Source organism: Acanthopagrus latus, chromosome 18, assembly GCF_904848185.1.
Source record: "Acanthopagrus latus isolate v.2019 chromosome 18, fAcaLat1.1, whole genome shotgun sequence".
Lineage (NCBI taxonomy): Eukaryota > Metazoa > Chordata > Actinopteri > Spariformes > Sparidae > Acanthopagrus > Acanthopagrus latus.
In genome coordinates, this window is record NC_051056.1 from 25170755 (window position 1) to 25198318 (window position 27564).

Genomic DNA, 27564 nt, shown 5'->3' on the forward strand with positions numbered 1-27564 from the left:
TATAAGTTTTAGCCCATACAAGGAAAACAGTGCTGATCCCAAACAGAAACTGACAGATGTGAACTGGAGGATGGTGCATCCTTAGAAAAAGTATATCTAAAATATAATGAAACAATTAACTTAGGGTATTCTGTGATACAGTTGCCTCATAACGCCATTAATTTAATGCCAAATCTGATAAAAGTTCAGTTTCTGCACTGTGCCCCTTGACATGGACTGACAGAAGTTATATAAAGAGCTGACAACAGAATTATCACGCAAGAGCACCCAATGCAAATCAAAGGGGGGTTTAATTATTAACTTTGTCTCCATGAGACAAGTGTGCTAATAAAACAAATAACACTGGGTCAGTCTCACCTCCGATTCTTTATTTCAAGTATATCATTTACAGAAATACTGTGAATCTCAAAACTGACAGAAATTTCAACTGAATTTTCATCCCTGAACAAAAAAACGTAATAGGAATGCTTTTCATATTTTATTTAAATTAAAACCAAACAGATGAGCAAAACCTTTAAGAGACAGTGAATAGGTTTAAGACTTCAGCTGTGATTTACAAAAGGTAAAATTCTAAATTTTAAACAGACAAAAAAGACTTTTTGGATTTTGTTATGTTCTGCTGCACAAAGTCTGCAGCAGACACCTGAGGCAGCAACTGCTGTCCTTTCCAGCTAAACGAATTCACTGTGGTGACTGAACTGAAAGGAAACAGGGGATATACAGCTTATTTTACCAGGGAGGAGGGATTTCATGCATACTTCTGCAAAAATGTATCACAATTTATCAGTTTCTTTCTTTCTAAAATAGCCTGCTGGTAAGACTGCACCAAAATAAGACACGGATATGTAATAATTGTTGATAATTAGTACAAAATGCCTTTCAAAGTGCTCATTTTGGTTTATGTTCAGTACTCTAGACCAAATGAAACATGCTTGGACTATTGAAGTTCATACATTACCAGTCTCTCCCATCTTCAGTATAAAAACAAATTAGAAAAACAAGCTATAAAGATTCTTTCAGGAAAAAAAAAACAGCATTCTCAAATCAACTTGAAACAAATGAAATTCACATTTGATTGAAAACAAAGAACACAAACACATTAAAACACAGTGTTGGACTGAAGTTGGGGAAGAAATGGGTCGACTATTGTGACAATGAGCCGAGCTCATCACAGTTTCCACAGGTATGATTGTCCCAAGGTAATGTAGAGGATGGACGGGTCAGGAGTTCTCAGTTTCACATTAAGAGTGCAGAGAGAGGAGCAGGTGAGAGTAAATCAGTCTGCCGGCTGGACGGGACACGAGATGTGTGATGAGGGGTGTTATATCTGGGAGTGACTCCTTCAAAATTTTAATTACTACAATCCATGGAGGCGCACCAGGTTCCCTTCGTTGTAGCTTGGAAAAGAAGTAGAAGAGGATCTTATGACTGCTTGACCTTGTTCTTTTCCTGGTCATTGATGTGCTGTTCCTCTCTGCTGTCCTCTCTCTCCGGCCGGTCTTCGCTCTGGCGGGCAATGAGCAGTCGGCAGGTCAGGAGAATACCGAAGACTAGAGCGTGGGCGTAGCGTTTCAGTGGGTCTCCTACAAGCTGGTGGAAGAACAGGACGGCCAGCATGACCAGCAGCAGCAAGAAGTTGGCCACATCCTTCGGCCGGCCGGGGACGAGGGTGAGCACCACGCCGCAGCCGACCTCCAGAGAGCCGATGATCTTACGAAGCAGGACCGAGCTGATCCCAATCTTTTTCAGTCCGGGCAGGGCCTTGGCGTAGCTCTTGTACGCTCTTTTCTGGGAGGAAGAAACACAGAGATCTGTTTTTAAGATATCTCACATTGATGTAAAGTCACACAAACATCCACAGGGTGTCTCTTAATGAGGTCACTGAGGGACTGCGTGAGGTCACTATGCTCAAGTGTTGAACACTCATACAGAATGCCTTCATCTCATGGTGGCACGACTCATCTACGGGCTATTACTCAACCTATAAACGAATAAAAATATGATAACAGTATCCTCTGAGGATATCTGCTCTGTATTTCTAGCATGAAGCATTTAGTCACAGCCGCTATCATCCTCCACAACATCAGCAACGACAGGTGCACCTCGCAGAATTTGCTCGAATGCGCCGCCATTGCTCCTCAGCCGTTAATGTTGCTCTTCATATTAAACAAACAGCTCAGCGGCTAATGTTGCTACACATGTATGAGGCCACAACCGAGGAAGATACAACCTAGAAAATATGACGATTTTAGGGGTGTTTATACGAACTAACGTCGCAGAACGTATTAAGAAGGAATGGTGGATTTGCAGCCTCCACTATCATCCCTGTTTTTTGTTTGTTTTTTTTTCCGTTTGCTCGCCAACGGCTGGAACATTTACGGTTGGTGTTTTGTGACCGAACCAGTTCGGAGATGTGTTACATTAGAACATACATGACTAGCATGTGTGCTAGCTGTGTAGTTACAGGCGGTAACACGGGAATTCATACACAGGAATCTAAGTAACGCTTCACATGGGGCAGGTTAATGTAACGCTATATATCGACAGAATTAATTTCCCTGCATCGTCTTTGATTATTTAGGTCAGCATCTCCTCTCATTACTCGAGCCTGAGAGCCCAGAACAATGGCCTTTTACCCCCCCTACACACACACACACACACAGATGTGGGCACAGCATCGCGACGGTTTACTCACCATTTCACTGTACGCGTCTTTGCTGAGCCTCGGAGTGAGCTTGATGGTCCCCATGAACACGAAGAATAACCCCAGAGCGAAAGATAGAGCCACGATGGTTACTGTCCTTGGTGAGGCCATCTTTCGCCACCGTGCGTGCAGCAACCGCTTCCCCACCGAAATGAATGAGAGTTGGGCGGTTTTTTTTTTCCAACCTCTCTCCCGGTGGAGATGCACCAGGAGGGGGCGGGGCTTCAGGAGGAGCTTCAAAGATGGCGACGCGCTGGTCCCCTCCTGGTCCACAGGTCCAGTTTCACAATTTTATATGTAAAGTCCTGTTAAACACTATATCTGTCACATTTTCGCTGATGTAATCAACAGATGCTCTTATGTGCATGTTAGGAGACACTTTTGTTTCATTTTGTTGCATTTTGGCTTGAAATTTTTAAGAAAGATGTCACTCTCAAAAAACACTGATGTTTTATATCAAACGTCTGCCCAGATTATATGTTTATAATTAAACGTATTGTTTATTATTTCTAAAATGAAATTGCTTGAAAGCTTGCACAGATTTCAAGTTACAGATTTGAAATATATAATAATAATATAAATATAATATAATATAATATATTGACTTCCACTGAACATCCGTAGTGCAGCCACAAATACATTAATTTACACTGTTATATTGTTATGGAACAGTTTGCCACCTGTCACCAAACCTTTAAACTGTCGACAGTCTTTTAGAAATCAGGCCTTTTTCATGGAACAAGGTAACGAATGTCTATGCTTGCATCATTTATGTTTTTACTGGATATGTATTTTATTTTTCTCATAACTTTTAGCAATCTGTTCTTTTCTTTTGTGGATTTTGTCTGATAGTATGTCAGTGTTCTTGTTTTCTGTGTTATCACTTTAACATTTTATCCTTTGGATGAAGTTTTCTGTCTTCAAATCCAAAAATAAATCAATCAATGAAAAAGTAGTGGAACATCATTTAATGGACTGACTGCAGTTATGTCTTGTTTTTGTCTAATCTTTGGCTTTGAGTTCTGAAAGGTATTAACTGTTGAGTGTGGTGATGTATAGACTCCAGATGTGGGTGTACGCTGGGTTTTTGCGCCTTTAGCTGAAACCATTACATGTTGATGGTTGAAGCGCCCACTTGCAAGTGGTGAATAAAGGAGCAACAACATCTAAACTGCGTTTTTTGTGTTTTGTCTTGTTTTGTTTCGTTCATTGACGTTTGGTTGTGCTGAGGGTGGACTGAAATTTTAAACATGTACACAGTGTTTTTATGTCTTCGAAGTTCTTGAATGAAAAATTTTAAAAAATCAAAAAGTCATGGTTCCATGGTTCCCTTCTCTGTGCTGCATCCAAGAGCAGGAGACAAGAAACACAGATGTACAATTTACAGCCAAGTATGTTTTCACTGACAAGTAATGTGTCTTCGGTTTTTACATCGCTGTCAATGTATTGAGACAGGAGTAGACATAATAATACAAAAACATAAAAGAAGTGAAAACTAAAATTGGTGTATACTATATATACCCTAAAAATTTGTATTTTATTGTATTAGAACCAATGACCCAAAAAATGTATATTGATCAAGTTAATTGCAGACTCACTTACAAAATGCAGTGTATTAAATAGTACACGGTACCTTCATTCTAAAGTAATACATTATGTTACAGTATCATAGTCTGCGTAGAGTAATATATTGCTTATTACATTACTTTTGAGTTACTTAAAAAACTGCAACTTTCTCGATTTGAACATCATATGTGTAAATTAATGGCACAAATCAAAAAGGCTTTAAAAAGAAATTTCTCTCATTAAGTGCACTGGAATTTGATTGTGTTCCCAATTTATTCTTTATTTGTCAGAGTATTTAGCCAGTATCCTAGCAACCGTGGCTCTAAATAAGAGGAGTGCTGAATTGAGGGTTTCACAGTCAAGGACCAGCTTTGTTCAACCCTCCTTCATCTGAACAAGTCGGCTAAATATTTGATTCATTTTTTCTGAACAACATGTTTTATCCCCAATCCCATAGTTTTCCTATGATCCACTTAAAACGGGGATGCTTCACAAAAAGCATGTAAAGCCACAGCTAGAATAAAACCAAATGAGACACTCTGAAGCTTCAGCAGAGCTTTTTTTCTGCTGTGCTCGACTTGAAAGGAAAACTTATGGTCGGCACAGAAGTGGCGCTAATCTTATGTCAATTTAACAACTTTTGTCGTTAGCGAAGTCAAGGACAGAACAGTCAGTATCGATGAAACTGAACAGCTGCCAAAGCCAGAAGCTGCAGCACTAAGACTCATATCTGTGGTGCCATCTGGTAAATACAGAAGTTCCTCCAGACTTTATACTAAATGGAATCGTGGATTGTGGAAGATAGTCGAGGCGACTGGAAGGCCGCCATAGATGAATGTCTCTGAACGAGTACACGTCGGAGCTCGGATCTGACGGAGATCTTAAGTTTTACATCCAGCTAAACAATCTTGTTCTCTGTTCGCTCTGTTTGATTTGATTTAAATCTAAAAACTTGTAGCACACATACTTTGCTGCTGTGACGTGCAGTAAACACGGAAGAATCCCAAGTAGTGGCAAAAAAAAAAGTTTATTAAACAATTTCACAGCGACAACATTGTCCCATACTTTGTCTGTTCGTTACAGGAAAATGTGCAAGTAATCGTAAAAATAAAAAAAAAAAGCATACAGTTAAATTTTAGTTCATTTTCCCTTACGTCAAAATTGCATAGAATCATACAAACAAAACCTCCTTCAATAATTTGGCCAGATACACAAAATATGTTTTTCAAATCTATATCTATGTATATCTTTATATTTGTATTTCATGTTTTATTTGACAATGTGTGTATGACCTGCCCTTCACTACACAGTGGACCTCCCAGTTTTTGCTCCAAAGGTTCAGGGCATCAGGTCTCAAGTGACCGTCTACACAGAGTCATAAAGACGCAGCAGTCAACAGTAAAGGTGTGAGATTCTGTGAAGCGATGTAGTTTGAACGTGCACCACATCCTTCACTCAGGTCCCACGATTCACTGTCCCTGATCCTGCCGTTCCTTCAGAGCCAGTATTGCTTTTCGGTAAAGATCTATCGGGAGACAGGGTCATCTTTTTTTTTAAAAAAAATCGAAGCCGATTTTTCACCATTTCAGAGCCCAAACAGTTATTTTATTTCATTTGCAGATGGAAGAAGTGGATGAGGCTCACCAAAGGTTGCAGACAGGTCGACAGGCTGAGAGTACGCTGCAGGCATCTCCTCCGTGTTGATCTTGTTCTTCCTTTTCACTTTGACAATCTTTTTCTTCTTCTTCTTTTCTCCTTTAACTAGATGGAGGACAAAATAAACATTAGATTTTCATTGTTAAAACAGCAAACAAACAAAATATATAGAACATTAATGACTGATTTCTACCTTTGAGCGGCTTCTCGTCATCCTCAGGTGTCTCTGGAGCGTCCAGCGTCTCTTCTTTCACTTTTGTTTTACGTTTTTTCGGTTTGTCCTTCTTGGGGGGGATCAGGGCACTGCTGGCTTTCTCTCTGTGACCGGAGTTTTCTTGCTCTCCTTCATTACCGTCGCCCTCCTCGTCCTCCTCCTGATCATTTGCTTCTTCTCGATTCTTTTCAGCTTCCTTGACCTCAACTGGCTTCTTTTTCTTCTTCGTCTTCAGCTTCTTTTTCAGAGTAGCTTCCTGTGAACAACAGCCGGCCTTAAATTCAACATTTATTTATTGCAGCATTCATTTTACTGTGCAGATGAGCTGATCAGTTCAAACATTTATCTCCAGTTGTTTGACAAAATAAGACATTTTCAGATGCCACTTTGGGCTCATGGCAACAGGGATGACATTCATAAACCCATCAGGACTGTCAATAAATCGAGAAGCTAATCAGATGAATCTATAAAGAATATAATAGCCATTTACAGCCCGCAGGTGAAAAAGCTGATTTCAACCAATAAAGACAACAAAGACTGTGTCTGTAGAAATATACTTCACATTTACTACTTTTAATAGGTGTAGAGCTGCAATAGTTGCCAACTATTTTGATCTTCTATTCATCGTTTCAGTCAATTTCAGGTAACATTTTCTGTTTCCATCTTCCTAAATGTGAAGACTTTCTGCTTTTTTCGTCGTTTGTGACGTTTGCACGAGAAACACAGTTCCGTTCGGACACTGCTGCAAACCACAACCTTGATAATACAATGACATTTTCTTTGAATGATGACCTCTTTGATGGAGTTCATCACGACTAAGTGAGGCGAGAATTCATGGCCAAGCTTTTGTGTTTGATTGCATCCAGTTTTTACAGCTGTAACAAGATGGTCGCCAAACCTTTTGCAGCATGTTTCGGATGGGTTGCAGCTTTCCTTCACTCTTGGGTTTCTTCTCCTTGTCTTTTGGCCGATGAACCTGGCGAAGATCGGACTTGCTAGATCTCGTTCTGAAAGGAGGAAAACATTTACATTAAAGCTCAGATCAAGTTATCTGTCGTGTTTAGTTTCATGTTGATCCGTACAGTTTTTCTTACCGTTCCCCTTTGGTTTTTCTGCGTACTTTCTCTGATTTCCACGTCCTCTCTCTCTCTCTTGGCTCCAGAGGCCTCTTGCTGTCCTGGGCCACGCGAGTACACAGCTCAGGATAATCCAGACAAACAGCACGCAGCAGCCAGCGAAGGCCTCGCAGAGTCTTCTTGTCCGACCAGCGCCGCAGGTCCATTAAGGCTGAACAAGGCTCCTGAGAGAAAGAAGGGGAAAAGGGTCAGTGTCTTTACAGTTCTGTGCGTCTGTGGTCTGTTTCAGGGGATTTATGATTTATGACTTACAATATGGCACAGAGAGCGGCTCTGGTTGACCAGCGTCTCCAGTGACAGAATCTCAATCAGCTCGCTTCCAAGCAAAGCGTTCATTTTGTCCTGTTTGTTCGCCAACCTGAAAACAAAACCATTCACCACAGCAGGCTTTCAGTGACTCTGCAGATGAGTTGTCACAGCATTTCCTCTCATTGGCCACCAGGCGGCTCTGTTTACTCTGTTTCTTAACACTTTTAGTTGAACACACTCACACTAATATTGGTTTTCCAGCCACTCTTGGTTGTTTCAGCAGGTCAGCGAGAACTTCCTTGACCTCCTTTATCCTCCCTCTGTCACTGGAGTCCACCACGAAGATGATCCCGTGGGCCTCTCCGGAGAGCTCCCTCCAGGCTCCTCTGGACTCTGCCGATCCTCCCACGTCCAGCAAGGTGACCAGGTAGTTCTCCACTCTCAGCTCACTGCGGATGCAGCCCTGAGTGGGTCCTGATTCCACACCATGAGGGACTGAATCGAAACACAGGTGGATCATTTATTGTGCCTCAACTCTGAGAACTTTAAATTCTAAACCTGTTTTACAGTCGCCGTTGAATTACCTCTCAACATCCCTCTGATGGAGGAGGTTTTTCCTGCTTTGTCAAGACCAACCACCAGAATGGTCGTTTTCCTGCAGAGAAGTATGCACAGTAATGAATTTCACACGAATGAGCTTTTTAAATGAAAGTTGAAATCAGGAAACCAGGTGGAATCAGTGAACTGTGCATGACATACAAAATCTAATTACACATGACTACAAATGGGGAAAAAAGGAAAGCTGTAAGTGTGATTTGTGTAGTTTTCTCTAAAAACAACTGAGCTGAAAAATATAATTGCAAAATATTATATTAATCACCAACCATCAGGATAATTTGATTGATGAGTTTGATCAGTTTTTTTTTAGTCTCATGCTCAGCTGGGATGAGGGAGCAATATGACCTACAGTCCCAAAGTGTCATTATTTAACAAGTTGGGAATGAGATTAAAAAATGTATCATGTTGACCTAAACCTGTTTTTTTTCTGGGGTTTTTTTTTACTCAGAAGTTTTTCAATATGAGGCTCATGCAGAAATTATATATTTTTCTATATTCATCATATATTTAAAGGTGCAGTCTCTCAGAATTTTAGTTGAATACATACACTAACCATCAAACTGCAGCTACAGTTAGCAGCAGTTAGCGTCTATTCTGGTGTTTTGCTGCCGACTGTTTGTTTTGAGCATGAATTCGACACTCGGTCGATCCTTACATATTGCATCTTTAACACTTGACGCGTGTCATCCGTACCTGATTGGCTCCTGTATTTTGGAGACCCAGGTGCAGCAGTTGCTCATCAGGTTGAACATGCTTACTTGAGGTGAGAAAGGTGTGCACAATGGCCACCATCTTCTCTGGAACTGGTACCTGCAAACAGATGGTAGGCTTTAGTGTGACTCACACACACACACACACACACACACACACACACACACACACACACACACACACACACACACAAATAGGCCCAGTTGGTTGAGTCACTGGGGGGGTCACAGTCAGGTCTACAGATGGTCAGACATCCAGACAAGCACTTTACTGCCAAGTCTGTCTCTCAAATCTCCAGGATTTAAATCTAGCTGTAATTTAGCATTTAAACCCACTTTAATGTCAAAGCTCATTTTGTTTTAGTTTCTTGCACTGATAATAACAATCATAATCGATAAACAAAGTGTTTCTCTGCTGTCAATCTTATTACAAACAAAATTATTCCCCTTGTTTTTTCTTTGTTAACTAGTCTTGATTTCATCTTGAACGGTGCTGATTATGATGCATGAGTCCAGTGAGATCTCCTCCATGTATAGGAAACTATGACTAGTCTTCTCTAGCTGTGTAATACACAGGCAGCAGGTGTGGATGAGGCCATGTGCTAAAAAAAACACACTGGCAGATCTTTCAGTCCTTTGTCCAGAGTATCTGCTGAGGCTCCGTAATCTGCTCAAGCCAGTTTACAGCGGCCTGCTTTTACAGTGTTGTCAACAAGCTGACCCATATCTGTTTTGGCTGAAGTAGACAGTGAGGTGATCGACCACCAATTACACCTGAGTTAAAGTTTTACATGTGTGAGAGGAGCATTTGCTGTGCCGGCATAGAGACATTTAGAAGGAATTAGAACAGTTTTTCCATTTAACATACACAGTGCAAAACCTCATTTAAAATGTCACCATTTTAAGCATTTTGTTTATTTTGTTGAAGTTAAAGAGAAAATTGTTAGCAAGATGCTTTTTCTTCCAAATGCATGTTTGATTTGGGTCCATACTGCCATACAAATATATATGTATATATGCTAATATATAGATTGATTTTAGTGACATCAGAAAGCATAAAAAAACATGAGAAACTAGAACATTAAGCAGAAAAATTACCAAGTGAAATTGTAAAAAGTTTTAAACTACAGTAGATTACTTTGTGTTTCTCATTGATAGTGATGTTGTATTTTTGTTAATATTTCTGCATCAGCATCTAAAGAAACACGATGCATAGCAGTGCACGTGGTTGACAAATGCAGCAAATCAACAAGCACTAAGCCTTCTGTATCTGATGGCAGAGAATGAATAAATCACATTTAATAGACGTGAAAGTTTAATAAATTACTACAAAAGTAAAGAATACTCACAGAAGTAAGTCTACGTCCATGCATTTGTTTGGGTGTTCCTCTGTACTGACATCTTTAGCACCTACAGAACTAATCAGGCTCACACTAAGCCCCTGGTCACCCCATGTGGGAGGTACAAGCAGCCAGACACTGTTATGGTGCTTCAGCCAATCCAAGAGTCACCTGAGTCAATCACCAATCCCATTGGATGGCGTGGTTCGTCTCTAAATACACCTAATGAAGCTGCATATTCACTTCCTAGAGAACTAAATGTGCCTGGTGGTGTGATCTGTGATCTCCTGTTCCTGAGGGAGCACACAGAGCGACGGGACACATTTAGGCTGCACTGAACTTTAAACACTCTCTAGGAGATAATGACATCCTAACCGTGTTGATGTCACTCTACGATGTATGTGACAAGAGTATAGACAGCTTTAACTGGAAATAAAGCCCACAATAGAGGATCTGTTTATTCTTGGTTTGGATTAGATGTGACGCGATCATTTCACAAATAACACGTGGATGTTAATGTTTATTGTATCCAGCATGTAAGTGTGTGTACACTAATAGTTACTGGTGGGTGTGTGGTGGGAAATTATGTGCACATCTTATTATCTATTGTGTGAAGATACGTTGTGTTAGTCTACTGTTATGTTGCCTTTATAACATCCGGCAAGCAACAACATATGGAAATTCAATTTGGTTAGAGGTGTTTTCTTGTTGATCAGTGAGTGTTGTTTCTTTAGAACAAAATAAAAATGTCAAAAAGCAAAATATCATGCAGTGCGAATAATAAAGAAGATAAAATAGTGTATAAACAGTAAATTTCAGGTAAGGTTTATTTATAATAGCTCATTTTATCCATAAATAGATAAAAATGTTGTTCAGAAGAGATCAAAACAATTATCAGACTGTCATTTTAACCCTCAAAGAAAATCAAAAAACAAAAAAAAATAGCTATTGTTTTAAAATGTTTAATAACTTTTGCTTATTAAACCGGAGAGTACAGGAGAGTCGGGCACAACAAAAACTGTTCCATGTCTTTGAGGGTGCCACATGCTGACACTCAGAGGATCATCATGTTACATAATGACATTAATACAGTAATTAAGCCAGTTAAGCACATGATGCACTGCAGAACGAGCCACTAGATGGCGTCACACTCACAAGTTCTGTTCTCACTGACGGCAGCTGTGCATCTTAACATCTCTCGAAATAAAACCGTGGCTCTGTTTTGTTGTCCTTGACAAGCTGAGCTGAGTTACCACTGCAGCTAAATCTCAACCCACTCACAGCTGAACGTACATGTTTCCATCCGCAGCCTCTACGTATCAGTCCACAGCTGATTCTGCTTACATAATAATGTAATTTGCAGGTCAATCAAAAATTAAAAAAAGGACAGTGGACTGAGGAGCAGAGCTTCTGCAGCTGTAACCAAATTATACTTTAATTGAATAAATGTTGACGGCAGCTTCCAGAGACCTGCAGCAGATGTCGTGTGTGGAGGCTTTATCTTATTATGTCATTAAACCTACGTCCAGTCAGGCTGTGCTGAGTAGACGCATCCCGGACTCTGACCACAGCCCTGTGTCAGCTGACACACACACACACACACACACACACACACACACACACACACACAGTGCAAAAAAAACAGCAGCAGCTGGGGACCACACCCCTCTCTGCTCCTGTTCACCACATTGCAAACATGCTTCAAAGACCCCAGACTGCTGATTTTGCAATCTGAGTTACAGTCAGATTACATCACAGTTTCTGCTGTACCATATTAACACTGAAGGAATACTTCGGCACAGCGTACCGTTTGCTCTGATGATCGAAACTACTGTTAGGTCTATACGATAAATATTACACTGTATAATTATTGTATTTAAAGCTGGCAGGTCAGTTAGCCTAGCTTAGCATAAAGACTTGCAACAGAGGGAAAGGACTAGCCAACTGATCAGCCTCTAAAGTTCACTGACATAGACTTTATACCTGGTCTGTTTAATGTGTACAAAAAAGTAGATAAATAAAAGACATGTTGTGATTTTCTGAATGTTCATGTGCCAGCTGAGAGGAAGTGACTAGATCATCAAGACATCACAGACACGACCCACGCAACATGACGCATCGCTGATTTTACAATTAGTTCTCCATTTTGGTTTCAAGGTGCACAATGTAAATTGTTTTTAGTACAAATGTTGATTATTTAGTCCAATAAACTTGGACCATAGACTCAAACTACCAGTCTGTTTTGCTCGAATGTCCACACATAAAAATGTAATCATGTGGCTATAAAAGATGTCATTTGCAGGAAAGGGCCAGAATTCAAAAGGTTCTTCCTAAAGTATAGGGGGCAGCACAGCCACTCACTACTGCTCATATTGAGCTTGATACTCTCTGATATCACTATGTACCTGTCGCTTGTCTTAGTTTGGTAAAAGAGAAAAAATTCAAATCATGTGTTTGTCAGTTTAGTGGAAGAATATCTCCTTTGTTGACTTTTGTTTTTGCCAGTCCAGGTATCAAGAGCTCTGTCTCTTTCTTCATCTGACTGTCCTAGGCTAGCTGTTTCCCTCGCTTTCCAGTCTTCATGCTAAGCTAAGCTAAGCTAAGTTAAGCTAACTATCGCCTGGCTGTAGCTTCATAATAAAACGCACAGACATGTGAGTGGTGTCAATCTGCTCATTTATCTCTCTGCACAAAGGCACAGACATGCTTTCCAAAATGTCAAACTATCCCTTTAAAGTCGCTCAAACCATCAGGCAGGGGGAATTGTTTATTTTGGTCGCTTGCAAAGAATTTCAAACAGAGACCGGCAGTGTAGCCTTTCACTGACCTGATTGGCCGGTAACACTGTATACAACATGTCTGCTGTTCAGTAATGAGGTTTCCGTCTCCCACTTCCCCCCCAGGCTCCACGGAGCACACAGCCTCTGCAGTCTGAAGTCACTGACCCACACCAACGCTTCACCAATCACATGCATTAGTAATGACGAGCCTTTCGCAAGCTGTGTCGACCCCCCTTCACAGTACCAGGGTGATGTCACTGATTTAGATGAGATCTGAATGGAGGAAGAGGTCGGCATGTTTGGGATCAGGAGTGTTATTAAAACTGTACAGAGCAGCTCCCATTGTTGGTTTTGTTTTCTGTTGTTGTTGGGGAAATGGCAGCAGAGTAACATCCAACGTCCTGGATGTATCTCGATTTCTGATCTCTTCAGTAAAATAAAACAGGACACCAACACAGACATGTTTTGCGGACGGAGAGTGTGGGTGTGCCGCTACACATCATGCACCTTTCTCATAGAAGAAATCCTTGTTTGCATTAGCTTTAACAAACAGTAATATAATGAGGAAATGTCTGTGTTTAATACGTGAATGAAAAGATGGAGTGACATTTCAGTAGCTGATTCAGTCTGTGTGTGTGTGTGTGTGTGTGTGTGTGTGTGTGTGTGTGTGTGTGTGTGTGTGCTGCACCTGTTCACTCACAGGCCCGCAGGTCGCCGTAACAAGGCCAAGTCCGCCCTGTTGGTGGAAACTAAAAATGGAAGTGCAGAGAAACTGATCTCTGTGTGCTCGCCCTCTGAAGTGCTTCCATTTGGACGGCCCAATTATTGTAAGTAAGAAAACTACAGTGCATTCTCACTGTATCAGTGTCAGTTAGTTAGAAATGTAAAAATAAACCCTGGTGTTTCTCTCAATTAACACTAAATCCTTCTCTTTATCTGCTGATACTTGCAGTTATAATAGATAGAGTTCAAAGTCTCTGACACTGTATGACTGTGACCTTTGACAGTAGTAGTAGTAGTAGTAGTAGTAGTAGTAGTATTGGGCCCGTAGCCAGTGTTAAGTCATACATGGGAGGATATCCTATTAAAATATGACTTTGATAAAAGTGAAACTCAACCATACAAACAGTACTTGAGTAAATGTCCTGAAGAATCTGATATTAAATGTACTTAAGTATCAAAAGTACGAGTTAAAGTAAATTATAAACATAATTAAATGTATGTATAAACTGTATATAATGGGTCAACTGATTATCAGATCTGATAATCACCATTTTTCCTCATTTTTTTTTCTATTCATTGTATAAACACAGAAATACACAAATAAATTCATCTGAAATAACTACAATAAAAGGTAAGTATTTTAGTAGGCATATGTATATTATTATGTAGTATGCCTACATATTTATTTCCAGAGTAGCTGTAGCCAGTCATTGTTGCATGTCTGTTTATTATATATATATAAATATACATATATATACACATGTTTTCAGTGATGAGCCACGTTCAAGTTTTATCTTATCTCTAATCTCTCTTACTTTGAAGGCGGCCGCCCCTCACTTCCGGTCTCGCCCCTGTGTTTCTGGCTCACTTGCCGCGGCCGTTAGTGACAGCGCAGCGCGTCAACGGTCTGGAAACACGAGCTGACAGCAGCCGCACGAGTCCGCAAAAAACCTCCTACAGTCTGCAGTCAGACTCTGGAGGAGACGTCGGCGTGTGTTGAACCAGGAACAACAAACTGAATCAAACTTTGAGCGACAGAAAAAAAAGAAAGAAAGAAAAACCCTCCGCGAGTTGTGACGATGACTGTCTGTTATGAACCGGCCGATGACGCGGCTGAACTCCGCCGGTGTCAGCGCTGATACCGCTGCCGACTGTGAGCTGCTGTCGTTTGGATTAAACAAGGGTGGTGGCGCCACGTACGACGGTTCAAACAAAAAAGATTTGGCTCGTCAAGTGTTTGGCCGTGCAGCCGAGTTGTTGAACGAGGGCAAATGTGAAACTAGCGATGATTAACTTGGTGGAAAGTTGGGAGAGACGACGCAACAAGGGACGCAAATATTAAAAGTGATGTTTTTCTAGCGCGGTTCGGTGACACGCAGACAACATCATGAGCGAGGTGGCCATGGAGGAGCACGAGAGGGACATCTCGGACCTGGACCCGCAGGAGTGCCCCTCGGTGGTGGTGGAGAACGGGGTCATGCTGGTGGTGAATCACAGCTACGTCCACGCTCCCTTCAGTGTCGTGCTGGCCACCGTACTCTACCTGGCGGAGTTCATCACCGCCGCCATGCTTTGCAGCAGGTACCACAAGTCCGAGGACAACATCTGGCTGGGCTTCACCATCACCTTCATGCTGGTGCCCGCCGTGCTCATTCAGCTGGCGCTGACGTTCATCCACAGGGACCTGGGTCGGGACCGGCCCCTGGTCCTCTTCCTGCACCTGCTGCTGATGGGCCCGGTCATCAGGTGGGTCAGGTGGGGCCACGGTGATGGGTGTGGCTGGCATGATAAATGGCTATTCAGTGTGAATCGTGATAGTTTGCTACACTCCAAATAATGTTTCCATGTTTGTCCACCTCTTCAGCCAATGAGCAGTTTTTTTTTTGTAGGTGAACTGTTTATCGAAATATTATAGAAATCACTTTAAGGCCAAGTGCAAAACCCAAATGTGTCACAACAGACCAGTATAAATGAACAGGGCTCCTGGAAAACAGTCGACCAGTTTTCCATTTTCTCATGGCAAAACAGGGAAAAAGCAGAATATCCTGGAACATTATTCAAACTCCCCAGAAACTACACAATACAGTATGGGTATTAGTCGTATACTGTACAGTACTACAATACAAATACATATTTTTCTTGAAAGGAAACCAGTGAGTTGTTTGTTTTTAAGTGACTCATCTTATTTTTGTCCTTTGCATGTTTACCGGCACTCTTGATGAACGTGTCCCTCAGTTACTGGTGTGGCGTTCAGGTAACCATGAATAATACGCTGTAATTAAAAAGGCATCGGGGTTATAAATTGATTGATTAAGGAACATTAGATGGAGAGCGCTCCCTGTCTGTCACACCAGCTCACAGATCACAGGAGAGGTGTCCAGAGTCACTGTCAAGGAAAATGCACGTTCATCATCATTTCTGTCTCTTCCAGTGAAGTTCTGACTCATATCTCAGTATCAGTATGATGTTCTTTGCATAATGTTTAGCTCTACTTGAAGTAAACAATTAAAACAACTAAACTAAACAAACTAGAAAGTTCCTAAACTAGAACTTTTATTATAGAAGGTCTGGAATTGTTCACTGTGACCTTCAGCGATGTGTCAGTTGAGATCAGCAGCTGTTGTGATACGAGATTTTGGTTTCGGTCAGAACAAAAGTGGAAAACAATCAATCACCCGAGCTTGTTTGATCTGAAGATTTCATGATTTTCTCTCATGTAAATGGCTTTTTTTGATTGTTGGTCCAACAAAGTTGAAGATGAGCAGATTTAACTTGTTGACTCCAATTAGCAAGTAAGATATCATTCACGGGTTGCGGCAGCAGATGTTTATCTGATGTGTCGCATCACGTTTGAGCTTTCACATTAACCAGCTACTGATTGGTGACCTCCCTGTGATCAGTTTGTGTGTGCTGTGAAGTTCTTATCAGAGATGGTGTAATGATTGATTGAATCACTTTCAAACAGCTGTCAGCTAACAGTGGTTTTTATTTTTTGTTTTTGATGATCAAGATTTCTTTGTCGATTTTGTCACACGGGGGGCATAAAAAAACAACAACAAAACCATCAGTATTGGCAGAATTGATACTTTGTTATCAGTATTGGTGTCGGCGGTTCATCTAACTGGACCTGCAGCTCTCTTTTCCAGCGCGGTGGAGTTAATGGAGTTCACAATCTTTGTTGAGTACATGAAAGCAGCCCAAGGATCTCTGAGAGCGGCGTGATGCAGCAGACATTAATCATTATGGATCCGAGAGTTGTTTCCAAAATGTCGGATCCTGGATAGAGCTGAAAATACTTCATCGATTAGGTGATCAGAGAATAATCATCATTTTTTTTTTGCTGTGGATTAATAGTTTTTGTTTTTTTTCCAAGCAAAACTAGTGACCCAGCCTCTCAAATGTGAGGATCTGAAGCTTCTCATCATTATATTTCATTGTTCACTCAACATTTTTGGAGCTTTGGACATTTGGTCAAACAAAACAAGACATTTGAAGACATTTGTGGTGTTTTGATCATCATATTTACAGACTAAATACTCCGTTTTTTTGCAGCCCTAATGTTGACTGACAGTTGGCATCGCTCTGTTGCAGATCATCAACTAAAACATAATGAGCCGCGTTAATTTTGTTATAACAGGCTGTTGACTGAATCACAGTCCAGATGGAAGGCCTGTCCGGTGTGACGAACAGGAGGGACGACGTGAACATAACAACCTCCCACATCACCCAGACAGTTAAATAAGGACAGACGTAGACTATGAGGAGCCCCGAGCTTCTTTTAATTTGAAATCTTCCCTCACGGTGTGGTCACGTCCTCTGGTGAACCCCTGCCTGCAGTCGAGACTGTAAAAAAAAAAAAAACAGTCAGCCAGTCGAACGACTCTGCAGAGCTGGTTGCTGCCCTAGTAACACATATTTATCGGTTGTACCGCCCAGTTTATGACCTCATGTCAGGATTATGGCACGACTGGCCTCAGTGCTGCCGACCCGTCAGACCTCCGGAGGAGACGGGAGGTCAGAGGAGGTTAAAGATGTTGCCGGAAATAACACAGCTTGATATTTTTTTTTTCTTAATTCTTAAAAGCCACAATGAGTGTGACAGGCTGGTAGATTTATGAAAAGCAGCAAATACATGTTGTTTGTGTTTTTAAATGGAGAGAGATGTTGTTTCCGTTGGGGGAGGTGTTCTTAGTTAAATAGAGTCGGTTGGTCTCGGCTGAGAGACCTGTTTGACGAAGCGTGACTCATGCGAGGAGGTAGAGGCGGAGACTCTGTTGTCGAGTTCTCTTGAATCCAATCTACCTGATCCTCGATCTGTCTTCCCTCTCTGAACTTTGATTTGTCAGCACTGAGCCCCGAGGAGCCGCTATAAATGAAACGAAGGGCGTGTCGCTTTTCAAAGGGCAAGAATTTCCACCTTGTTCTTCAGCTGCGTGCAGGATATTATGCCACAGGAAGAAAATGTTGCTAAAAGGCACAAAAATGACTTGATATGTGGTTCAGCTGTCAGTGCTGCCTGGTGTATTCGGGACGTATTTCAAAACAGTTTGCAGATATGGGAAGAAGTATGCAGATCAAAATGAAGATCAGCTCTTTGTAATCCCTTTCAGAAGACAGGAAGTGATTTTATCTTCAGTATTATATTGTAGTGTATGCAGCAACACAGGCGTCTTTTCTGTTCCTGATTTAATGACATTTGAGCCAAAAGCGCTTCACGAATCTTCACGAATCACAAGTTCTTTTTTCTGTTCCCACACCTAACTGGATCAAGGTCAGGCCCAGATCTATGATTATCTATTAACACACGGGAGATAGTGACTGAAGGACACCACCTGCAGCTTCACAGTCTGTTTCAATCTGAAGCGAGCGTGTTCGCGATTGTTTCTTCTTTTAGTCAGTCAACAGAAAGCCAGCTAAACATTCAGTCTGCACGTAGTTTTACATGTCAGTGATATTATCTGTAGCTTGGACGTGTTGTTTGGAATTTGAATATGTCACTTTTTTGGTTATGAGGAAGTAGCAGAGGAGAGGCTTTGTGGACGATCTGGCCAGAAGATATAAACGCAATTTATTTAATCACATTAGCTTTACACGATTAAAAAAAAAAAAAAAAATCAATAATGTGCTGAAGAATACAGCCAGACAGTTTCTCAGTTGGCACCAATAAAACACATCCACAAGTCACTGAGGTTATGTGACGTTTGTAATCAGACTTTAATACAGCGATTTCTACCTGAAAAGAAGAATGTGAACATCTATAAGATCCGTCACGATCTATCATGGTCAGACTGCTCACCCCCGAGTGGGACTTATTAGTTCAGACAGAAAAGACTTTTATTTTGAAGATAAAGAGGTCTCGTGTGTGATACACGGGCCTGGAGACGTTCCATGATTATCTGGACTGATAGTAGAGATAAATCAGTCATGTTAGTTTATCGTAGGTGTGTCAGTATTGGAGTATTTTCTCTGTGATCACTTCAAGCAACGACGTTGACGAGGCAAGACAGAATAAATTCTGTGCATATCAGTCATTGTTTTTTTAAGATCCTGTTCGTGCCGCCAAATTGCGAAATAATTCCTCGAGGTTATTTAGAAACTGTGTCACCATCACATGGTTTGGCCACCAGTTCGCACTGACAGATTTACTTTCCAAATGCAAAATGACACGTGTGGGTCACAATTCTTTAAAGATAAATCTGAGGGATCGCCGTCGAGATTGTTTCTTCATTTTATGTGTTTAGGATTTGGTTTGGCTGTAATTACATTTACAGATCAGAGTCTGTTCAGAGGTCTGCGGAGGAGCTGTGATGTGAAGTCAGACACATTTTTGAGTCAGCATTCGGCTTGAAGACTCCAAGTTAGGAAATCAAAAATATCCGGAGGTGTGGCGGTGAGAAGAAGACCTCTGCAACACAACAGCTCCGGGCTACGTCAGCAACACAAGTGTTGGCATTTGAATCGCAATGTGGGCACCTGGTTTTTTTAAAAGGAAAGGAGAATGTGTGGAGGAAAAACTGCGACATCTCCACTTTTACTGCCTCGATTTTGATAAGAGTCCAACAGTGTCATAGAGTGCGATAGTAATGGGTGGAGTTCTCTTGTTAGAGCCTCATAATCAGTTTGGTATAGAAGCCTGGACAAGCCAACAACAACTACAAATAAACAGAATGGAAAGTCGCTTCTAGGCTGCTGTGAAGCTTCAAGCTAAATGCTAACATGCTTACAGCGACTATGACTGTGCAATATCTGTACACATTTCTATCCCAGTCCGTCTATAGTTGTTTAAATAATTCAGTCTGGACCACGTTATTGTCGGACTGACCCTGCCGTCCACAGAGACGCGCTGCTTCAGTAGCACGACTAGAATTTATCCAGGATTTTTGTTCTCGCTGCTAAAACCAAAAGCAGCTGTTATCTCTGAGCTACGCTCGCTAGTTTATGACCCTGTTCACGTCTCTCCTCCACCTCAGAACACTTTGCTCGTGCAAAGTGATTTAAAACAGCCGTGACCGATGAAACGGCTTTCGGTATCAGAGAGTTTGTGTCACCGCGCCGGCTGCATCTCTAATGTGAAATTATCATCCGTCACGTCTCTGATGCCTTCTTAGAGCCAGAAAACAAATCACAGAACGTTTCATTCTGGTTCGCTCTGCGCTCTCTTCTTCTGTTTTGTTTCCAGCTCTTCTTGTATCCACACTGAGCTGCTGTAAACAGGCTCCTCTCGGCTCAGATGGGAGGTTTCTTGTGTGTCCCAGTGATGGTGTAATTTCTGATCTTGTGGCCGCGCTGTCACACACAACACGTCGGTTATCGGAAGTGGAATTTCGACTCACATTTTAAATTTCTTTTTAACAGATAACTGCATCTAAAACCTCTTTGTATTAGTTGTTTTGGAGTCCACCAGGAGAAAATGTGACACAGTATCCTGACAGTCAGTAAAGGAAGAGGGGGTGTCAGGTAATCTGGCACCTTGTCCCGACTTGTCTTGAGAAGAGGATCCTGCTCCCAATGTAGGGACAGAAACTCCTCAATTACTCCGTCAGCTCGGACCAGTCTCGGCATGCAGAGCCTCTTGTTTTGTGTTCGACGCTCTCCACAGTCTGACGAGCCTTGTGTGGTAATCCCGAGCGGCCAAATCTTGCTAAAGAGCTGCTGAAAGAATTTCCTGAATGTCCTGCGCACCCTTTAGTCAGAGAACAACAGTATTTCAGATGTCACAGCAGCCCCTGGACTTCTGTTAAAAAGGCAGTTCCTCTTCTTTCATGTGGTATTTGTTACACCACAGTGCTTGTGAGGGAACAGATTGCATGTTTAGACTGCAGATGCAGAGCAGCGGCCTGTATTTCCTCTTATAAATCCGCACAGAGCTACCCTGGAAGTCAGCATATTGATTCTCTCTGCTAATGCATTCATCAGTAATGCTGTTTTTTTTTTTTCCCTTCCCCTAAGTGAAATTCAGTCCGCCTCGCTGTCTCTCGGTCGCTTTACAGAATCCTAAGTGCACGCTGGCTGGAGTTCAGAAGCCCTCATACCCTCAGCTCATTGTGCTGCCAGATTTCCAGGGGAAAATATGTCAGTAAAGCAGGTTTTGGTGCCTGTGCTGTTCCCCGATCACAGACACCGTGCACTGAAGCCGACTGACTCTCATCAGTCTGGGAGAGGAAGCACTGTAAGCGTTATTCGTATGGGCTGGTTGAGAGATAAGAGTGTGCAGATTTCCTCTGCCGGCCTCCAACATTTGGGTCAGGCACAGTTCAGGGAGTTCTGTGTGTAAGTAAACTTTCCATTCTCGTAGCAGCTGAAGCAACAGCGTCTGAAAATGTCCGACTGCTGAGTCGGGAGTGTCGGCGCAGCACACAGCTGAACCATGAAGACGGAGATTCATGTGAGAAGAACAAACACTGTACTTACACAGATGTTTCATGTATCTGTACGTTATTTGAGTTTTTATATATCCGACGACTTTTAATTTTAATAATAATAATTTTAACATATATCTGTACTCGTTACTCTAGTTTTATACATTTGAGGGGGATTATCGATTATTTTTATTTGGCATGAAATGTTAGATACCTGGTGAACACCAGTGCTTCTCTTCTGGTCGCAGGTGATACAGGGCCGAACCACAGTGGACAAAAAGAGGAAAAAAATCATTATTCCAGCGCACACCAGGATACAATTAACACTGTTTAATTAAAAGATACATTAAAAACAACACGTGGCATGATGCAGATTCCCTCCCTGCTTAATCAGCAGAGAATCCACATTCCTCAATACAAACACAAGTACGCAAAAAAAACCAGCCACGATTCCACTGCACAAAAATATAAAAACCTGGAGAAATTATATATGAGTATGATAATTATAAAAGACTATTATTTTGCAGGATTTCAATCAATCAGATGTAACAAGACGTAGACAGAGAGGGAGACTCGGATGGAGAGAACAGTCCTGCAGCCCTCCGTCTGGATTTTCTTGTTTTCTCAATTTTTTTGCCGCTTCACCAGTCCAAAATGTCGGTGTTTGACGTCCTGGGAATGAGACTCAACAATCAAGGCAGAAAGATTCAGCAGTAATGCCGTTAAGATTGAAAAAAAAGATCATTTTCAGGAGGACAAGTTAGTCCGGAGCCCTGCAACTGTCTTTGTGATGCTTTAACGATCAGCGGGGACGAATCCTTTTGATTCTAGCTTTGTTAATATAACAGGAGGTTCAGTTAGTACATTTCAGAGCCTGTACGTTCTCACTTTCACTCGAGTATAGAACTTGAATCACTCTTTTTGTACAGAAGCATCTGTGCTTCTCCTCCAGTAAAGAATGTACTTTTGCCTTCTTGGGATTCTTAACGTCTGATGTCCAACGTTGGAGATTTCTGGGGCTAAAGATCACATTCCTGCACAGTGATGTGAGATTCGGTGCAGCAGTGGGAATCCTCGGAGGACCGGGTTTGTCTGCTGCGAGCAGATGTGCAGCGATGTGTGTTCACGGTCATTTTACAGAGTTAGTCGAGGATTACAGCGCTCACATTTGTTTGTCGGAGAGGAAACCTTGCCTTTCCAGTCCAGGCAGTTTTAAACTTTGTACTGTAATTAAATTAACAACTTTTGTGTCATGAGGGCCTTGAATAAACAGTTGGGAAGTGCTTGAATTAGGTCTCTCAACAGTCAAATTTGACTTTGACAATATTTGTTGAATTCCTTTTTAAAGTAGCAGTCTGCACTTTCTGCCCTGAAACCTCTTTTAGTGGAAAAACATGTTTCCCTCGTCACGAACGGTGTCGATTTCCCACCCTGTGAGCGAACACAAGGAGCATTTACCTTGCAAACATTAAGAGCACCACACCCAGACTTTCCTTTCAGCGTCTACACTCAGGCCCCGGGCAGGATGTGTTTTCTGTCTTCTGGCTGCCCTCTGGTGGATACTCACTGCTAGTGCTGGTGTTTGTCTGGCTGTGATTTATTAAGACGTCTATCAGATCAGTGTTGTGTCTGTAAAGAAAAAATATATCTGTCATTTTAATCCTTTGACTGAAAACAAGCCGCTGCAACTGATACTGTCCTATTTTTATCATGCGTATTCACACTGTGATTAACTGTTGATATATGGACACAAGGCATCACAGCGTCAGATGTGGTGTCCTGTAACTCAAACGAAACGCTCCACCGCCCTCTGCTGGTGTGAAATATTCCTCCACTCACCATCTCTCTCTCTCCCTCACCGCCTCCTCAGGTGTTTCGAGGCTCTGGTGGTTTACTTCAAGGCAGGTAAGAGGGAGGAGCCGTACGTGACCATCTCCAGGAAGATCAGCCTGAAGAAGGGGCAGGGGACGCCCATGGAGTGGGAGATCGGCCAATCGGAGCGCACGCTGGCCACTCACAGGAACGCCTTCAAGCGCACCGCGGTCATCCAGGCGTTTCTGGGCTCCACGCCTCAGCTGACGCTCCAGCTGTACGCCACCATCCAGGAGAAATACTTCCTCCCTGTGAGAGGTGAGAGCCATTATGTGGGTTTATCCAAAAATCACTACTTTATTTGTGTTCTCGGCGAGCCTGAAATCCCAAATCATGACATTCTTTGAGGTCGGCAGGTCTACGAGACTCATCACCTCCAAGTCTACAGTACAAATTAAATGCCACTGCCAGCCTCAGTGCAGTTAATAAGGATGGTAGATTTAAATAATGGATACAACCCAATAAGTCCTTTCACTTGTGCGCTCTCATTTCTCTCCACAGTTATTAAGAGGCTGTAGGATAAGGAGATGTCTCTCAGAGCGTGACCGATGCCTCAGTTCCAATTCTGATCTATCAGCCGTTACACACCATCCTGCAGTCATCTCCTCAAACATGGTTATCATAATTGTAATGGATGTTAGAGCACAATGGCTTAAACAACATCAGTGCTTTGACACGGCAAACTAACCTCAAGCACCTTTTCTGTGTTATAACCTCTTATATAACAACACACTAATGTTACATCTCCACTGAGTTCATTTGTTATTTTTCTCAGTAAACCTTCCCAAGAAGCTCAGTGTCGCTGGTGGCAGCGCTGCTTCTTACTGTTGACTCTTTGCTGGTGATGGGAGACAGTTATCTCCTTATTCTATTAAAAATATTATAGATGTGAGAGATCCGCCCTGCTTTTATTCTGTTAACATGTCTACTGATCTGTGTGAGGTCGGGATTTAACGTCTTTGTTTTTTTCGAAAATATCACATTGTTGTTTTTAAATGGGGACTTGTAGCAAGAGGGATGTTTCTAAGCAAACTGACGACACTATTAAATGTCAGTGGATGCAGTGTTGAACAGTCAGGCCTTCATTAAGACAAGAACAAGAGTCTGCTGCCGACTAGCAGCTCTGAAAGGCACAGCTGCGCTCAGAGCTCAGACCGGTCGGCAGAATAAATGTCTCCGATGTATGTTTCTGTTCAGTGTGATGTCGTGACACTGCTGTGATCACAGTGTGGCCAAACAGCACCTGGTTACATGTAAGAAAATATCACGTTTGAGGCTCATCTGAATTTTAATTATCAAGATAATCCTGAATAATCTCACATGAGTGACTTTAAAAAGTTGACAAGCTCGATAACTTGTAGTCTTCCACCATTTATTAATGCAGGAAGGCCTGATGATTTATTTTTACTCAATTTTTCAATTTAAAAATGTAAATTAAAGTGATTCTAGTATGTTTCAGTGCCATTTTAAAGAATTGTTTGGATATTTTGATGATTATTGGCAGAATAAAATATTAAATGATGTTATGAATTATAATTATTTTGGTCAGAATAATCGTGAAATCGTGAAATGTTCATACTGTCTGATGCCAACAGATGCCTTCTGTTTGTTTCTCAGGCGCTCTGATGATCATCACCCTGATCTCCGTCATATACGGGGCCCTGGTGTGCAGCGTCCTCGCCATCCAGATCAGGTACGACGACTACAAGGTGCGGTTGCGCCCCGCGGCCTACATGTGCATGATCGTGTGGAGAGGGCTGGAGATCGCCACCCGGATCACCGCTCTGGTCCTCTTCAGCACGGCGCTCACACACTGGGTGATCCTCGTCGGGATGGTGAACCTGCTCTTCTTCTTCTTCCTCCCCTGGGCTGAGTTCTGGGCCCGGAAAGGCTCGCTGACTCAGGACGTGGAGAAGAACTTCTCCAAGCTGGGCACCACGGTGGTGCTGAGCATGTTCACGCTGCTCTACGCCTGCATCAACATCTTCTGCTGGTCGGCGGTGCAGCTGGACCTCACCCACCGAGAGCTCATCGAGAGGAAGCAGCGCTGGGGCCGCCTGGCCATGTACTACTGCGGACGCTTCGTCGAGAACTTCATCCTCATCGCGCTCTGGTACTTCCACAAATCAGACTTCTACGAGTACGTGTGCGCGCCGCTGCTGGCCGTCCAGCTGCTGATCTGCTACAGCCTGGCCGTGCTCTTCATGCTGCTCTTCTACCAGTTCTGCCACCCCTGCAGACGCCTCTTCAAGTACAACGTGCACGACTGCCTGCACTGCATCTGCTGCCGTAGAAGAGCGAGGGAGGCGAGACGGAAGCCGGCGCCTTCTTACTCCAACGCGGCCACCATGGTGCTGGTGCCCGAGGAGCCACTGGAGCTGCTGGACCCTCAAAACTCGGAACAACCCGACCTCACCAGTCAGCTGGGAGGGCGGGAGACAGCTATCGTTGAAGACATCATGGAAGCAGCCTGAGGTGGGCTGTAAATTAACAAACTGAATGAAGCTCTCTGATGTGGACTTGGATCGAAGCTGGAGCGGCTGAACAAGATCTCGAGTTCTCTCAGACAAAAACCAGAATGTTTTTGTGTTTTTCTGAGTTAGAGAACAAACTTGTGCCTCTTTCCCCCCCCGCAGTGCACGGAAACTTCTCTCAGGTGCACGATCACGAACACTTAGGGCACCACAACACCCCAGTCCACCAAAGAATGTAGCATGTGGAGATATGCACAAAGGCCGCGTTGAGGGAGCAGCGGCAGGTCGCGTTCAGGACCGAGCCAGGTGTGCTGGAAAGGTGCCAAGTGTGTCCGAAGTGCCCGAGAAAAAAAGACTGATGGGGAGAGAGAACGAAGTCCACCGGCTTGACTTCCTCTCAGGGTTGAATGCCTCCCTTTGCACATGTTAGCGTCTGCACTAAAACAGAGTTTAAAAAAAAAACAACAAAAAAAATCAAATCCAACAAGAATTCATCTTCCTCATACTGCATAAACCTGCTGCGATGAATGCCTCCTGTTGTTCATTGTCCAGTCAGGTTGCCTTGATGAGAAGAAGAAAAAAAACAAAAAAAAAAACAGGTTTTAGTTTGGCAGAGGACACGTGGGAGTGTGTGAGGAGCTGGTGAATATCGTGTGTGTGTGTGTGTCTCAGAGCTAAACCTTAACAACACTGACATGGAACTTAGCTTCTACTTCACTACAGTGCTTTCAGCTGGTGTGTTATTTTTACTTTATGTTTGTTCGTTCAGTGCCTTGACTACTGTTTTACTTGAAAGTTAAATAAAAAATAATCTCTGCACACATTCTTCATTCTCACCTTTTATTTGTCCCAAAAGTACTGATCTGAAGTGCTGATCAGAAGTTCCCGTTTTTCCTGCAGAGCGGTGGAGCGTTCTGGTCAAACGGCTCGATCGCGTCGTGCTTGTTTTTTAATGTATTGAACCGCTTCACGCCTTCTTCTTCTTCTTCTTGTTCTTCTTCTTCTTCTTCTTCTTCTTCTTCTTCTTCTTTTCTCTACTAACTCCCTGCTTGTTCTAGTTTCAGATAAAACCCTGATGTGAGCACAGAGCTTGATGATTTACTATCAGGAGGCAAACTGTTGTATTTTTTCTCCTCTACATTTGTCTGACAGCTTGAGCTTCTGCAACTGTGCTGATGTTGAATGTTTGTGATAAAATGAAGGATGAATTTCTGTTTTCTGCCGGAGAGAGGAGCTTCTGTTTGGTGCGGACTTTGACCTTTTTAACCTGCCGGACCTTTTACATACTCAAGAACCTTCAGACTATAAAACAAGGAAGGAATGGAAAAAGCAGAATATGTCTCCTTTAAAATTAAAAATGCAAAAATGGGGGAAAAGTTAATGTAATCTGCTAAACAAACTGTATCCCACAGGCAAAACACTCTTATACTTTTACTCCACTGCATTTGTCTGACAGTTTAAGTAAATAGTTACTTTCCTTTATGAGTTGACAGATTTCTTAAGAGACATAAACTCCTGGATCAGCAAGAAAATGTCACAAAACTACAAACGGTTATTTTTCTGACACAATAAAAAGGGTTTTTTAGAAATACGTGGGACTAACAGGAGAGGGACACTACAAACATGATGATCTTACAGGATGTAATTTATAGCAGATTGAACT

General features: G+C 42.3%; 3 protein-coding genes across 4 annotated transcripts; 1 reads left to right on the forward strand and 2 right to left on the reverse strand.

Annotated features, from left to right (window-relative positions):
- Nucleotides 1-347: 347 nt before the first annotated feature.
- Nucleotides 348-2916, reverse strand: tmem35 (transmembrane protein 35). Its single transcript, XM_037077247.1, has 2 exons — nt 2696-2916; nt 348-1788 (listed from the first exon to the last, which is right to left on the reverse strand). Exons 1-2 carry the CDS (start codon nt 2813-2815, stop codon nt 1423-1425), a joined length of 486 nt encoding a protein of 161 aa, XP_036933142.1. The 5' UTR covers nt 2816-2916; the 3' UTR covers nt 348-1422.
- Nucleotides 2917-5360: 2444 nt separating this feature from the next.
- Nucleotides 5361-14647, reverse strand: arl13a (ADP-ribosylation factor-like 13A). 2 transcript variants are annotated; one of them, XM_037077246.1, is made up of 10 exons: nt 14512-14647; nt 8837-8953; nt 8110-8180; nt 7768-8020; nt 7529-7634; nt 7235-7440; nt 7039-7147; nt 6120-6396; nt 5915-6031; nt 5361-5795 (listed from the first exon to the last, which is right to left on the reverse strand). In XM_037077246.1, exons 2-10 carry the CDS (start codon nt 8893-8895, stop codon nt 5740-5742), a joined length of 1254 nt encoding a protein of 417 aa, XP_036933141.1. In that variant the 5' UTR covers nt 8896-8953; nt 14512-14647; the 3' UTR covers nt 5361-5739. The 2 variants fall into 2 exon arrangements, with proteins under 2 accessions (XP_036933141.1, XP_036933140.1); XM_037077245.1 differs by lacking the exon at nt 14512-14647 and adding an exon at nt 10203-10319.
- Nucleotides 14585-26727, forward strand: xkrx (XK related X-linked). Its single transcript, XM_037077244.1, has 3 exons — nt 14585-15442; nt 23426-23685; nt 25045-26727. Exons 1-3 carry the CDS (start codon nt 15084-15086, stop codon nt 25899-25901), a joined length of 1476 nt encoding a protein of 491 aa, XP_036933139.1. The 5' UTR covers nt 14585-15083; the 3' UTR covers nt 25902-26727.
- Nucleotides 26728-27564: the final 837 nt, after the last annotated feature.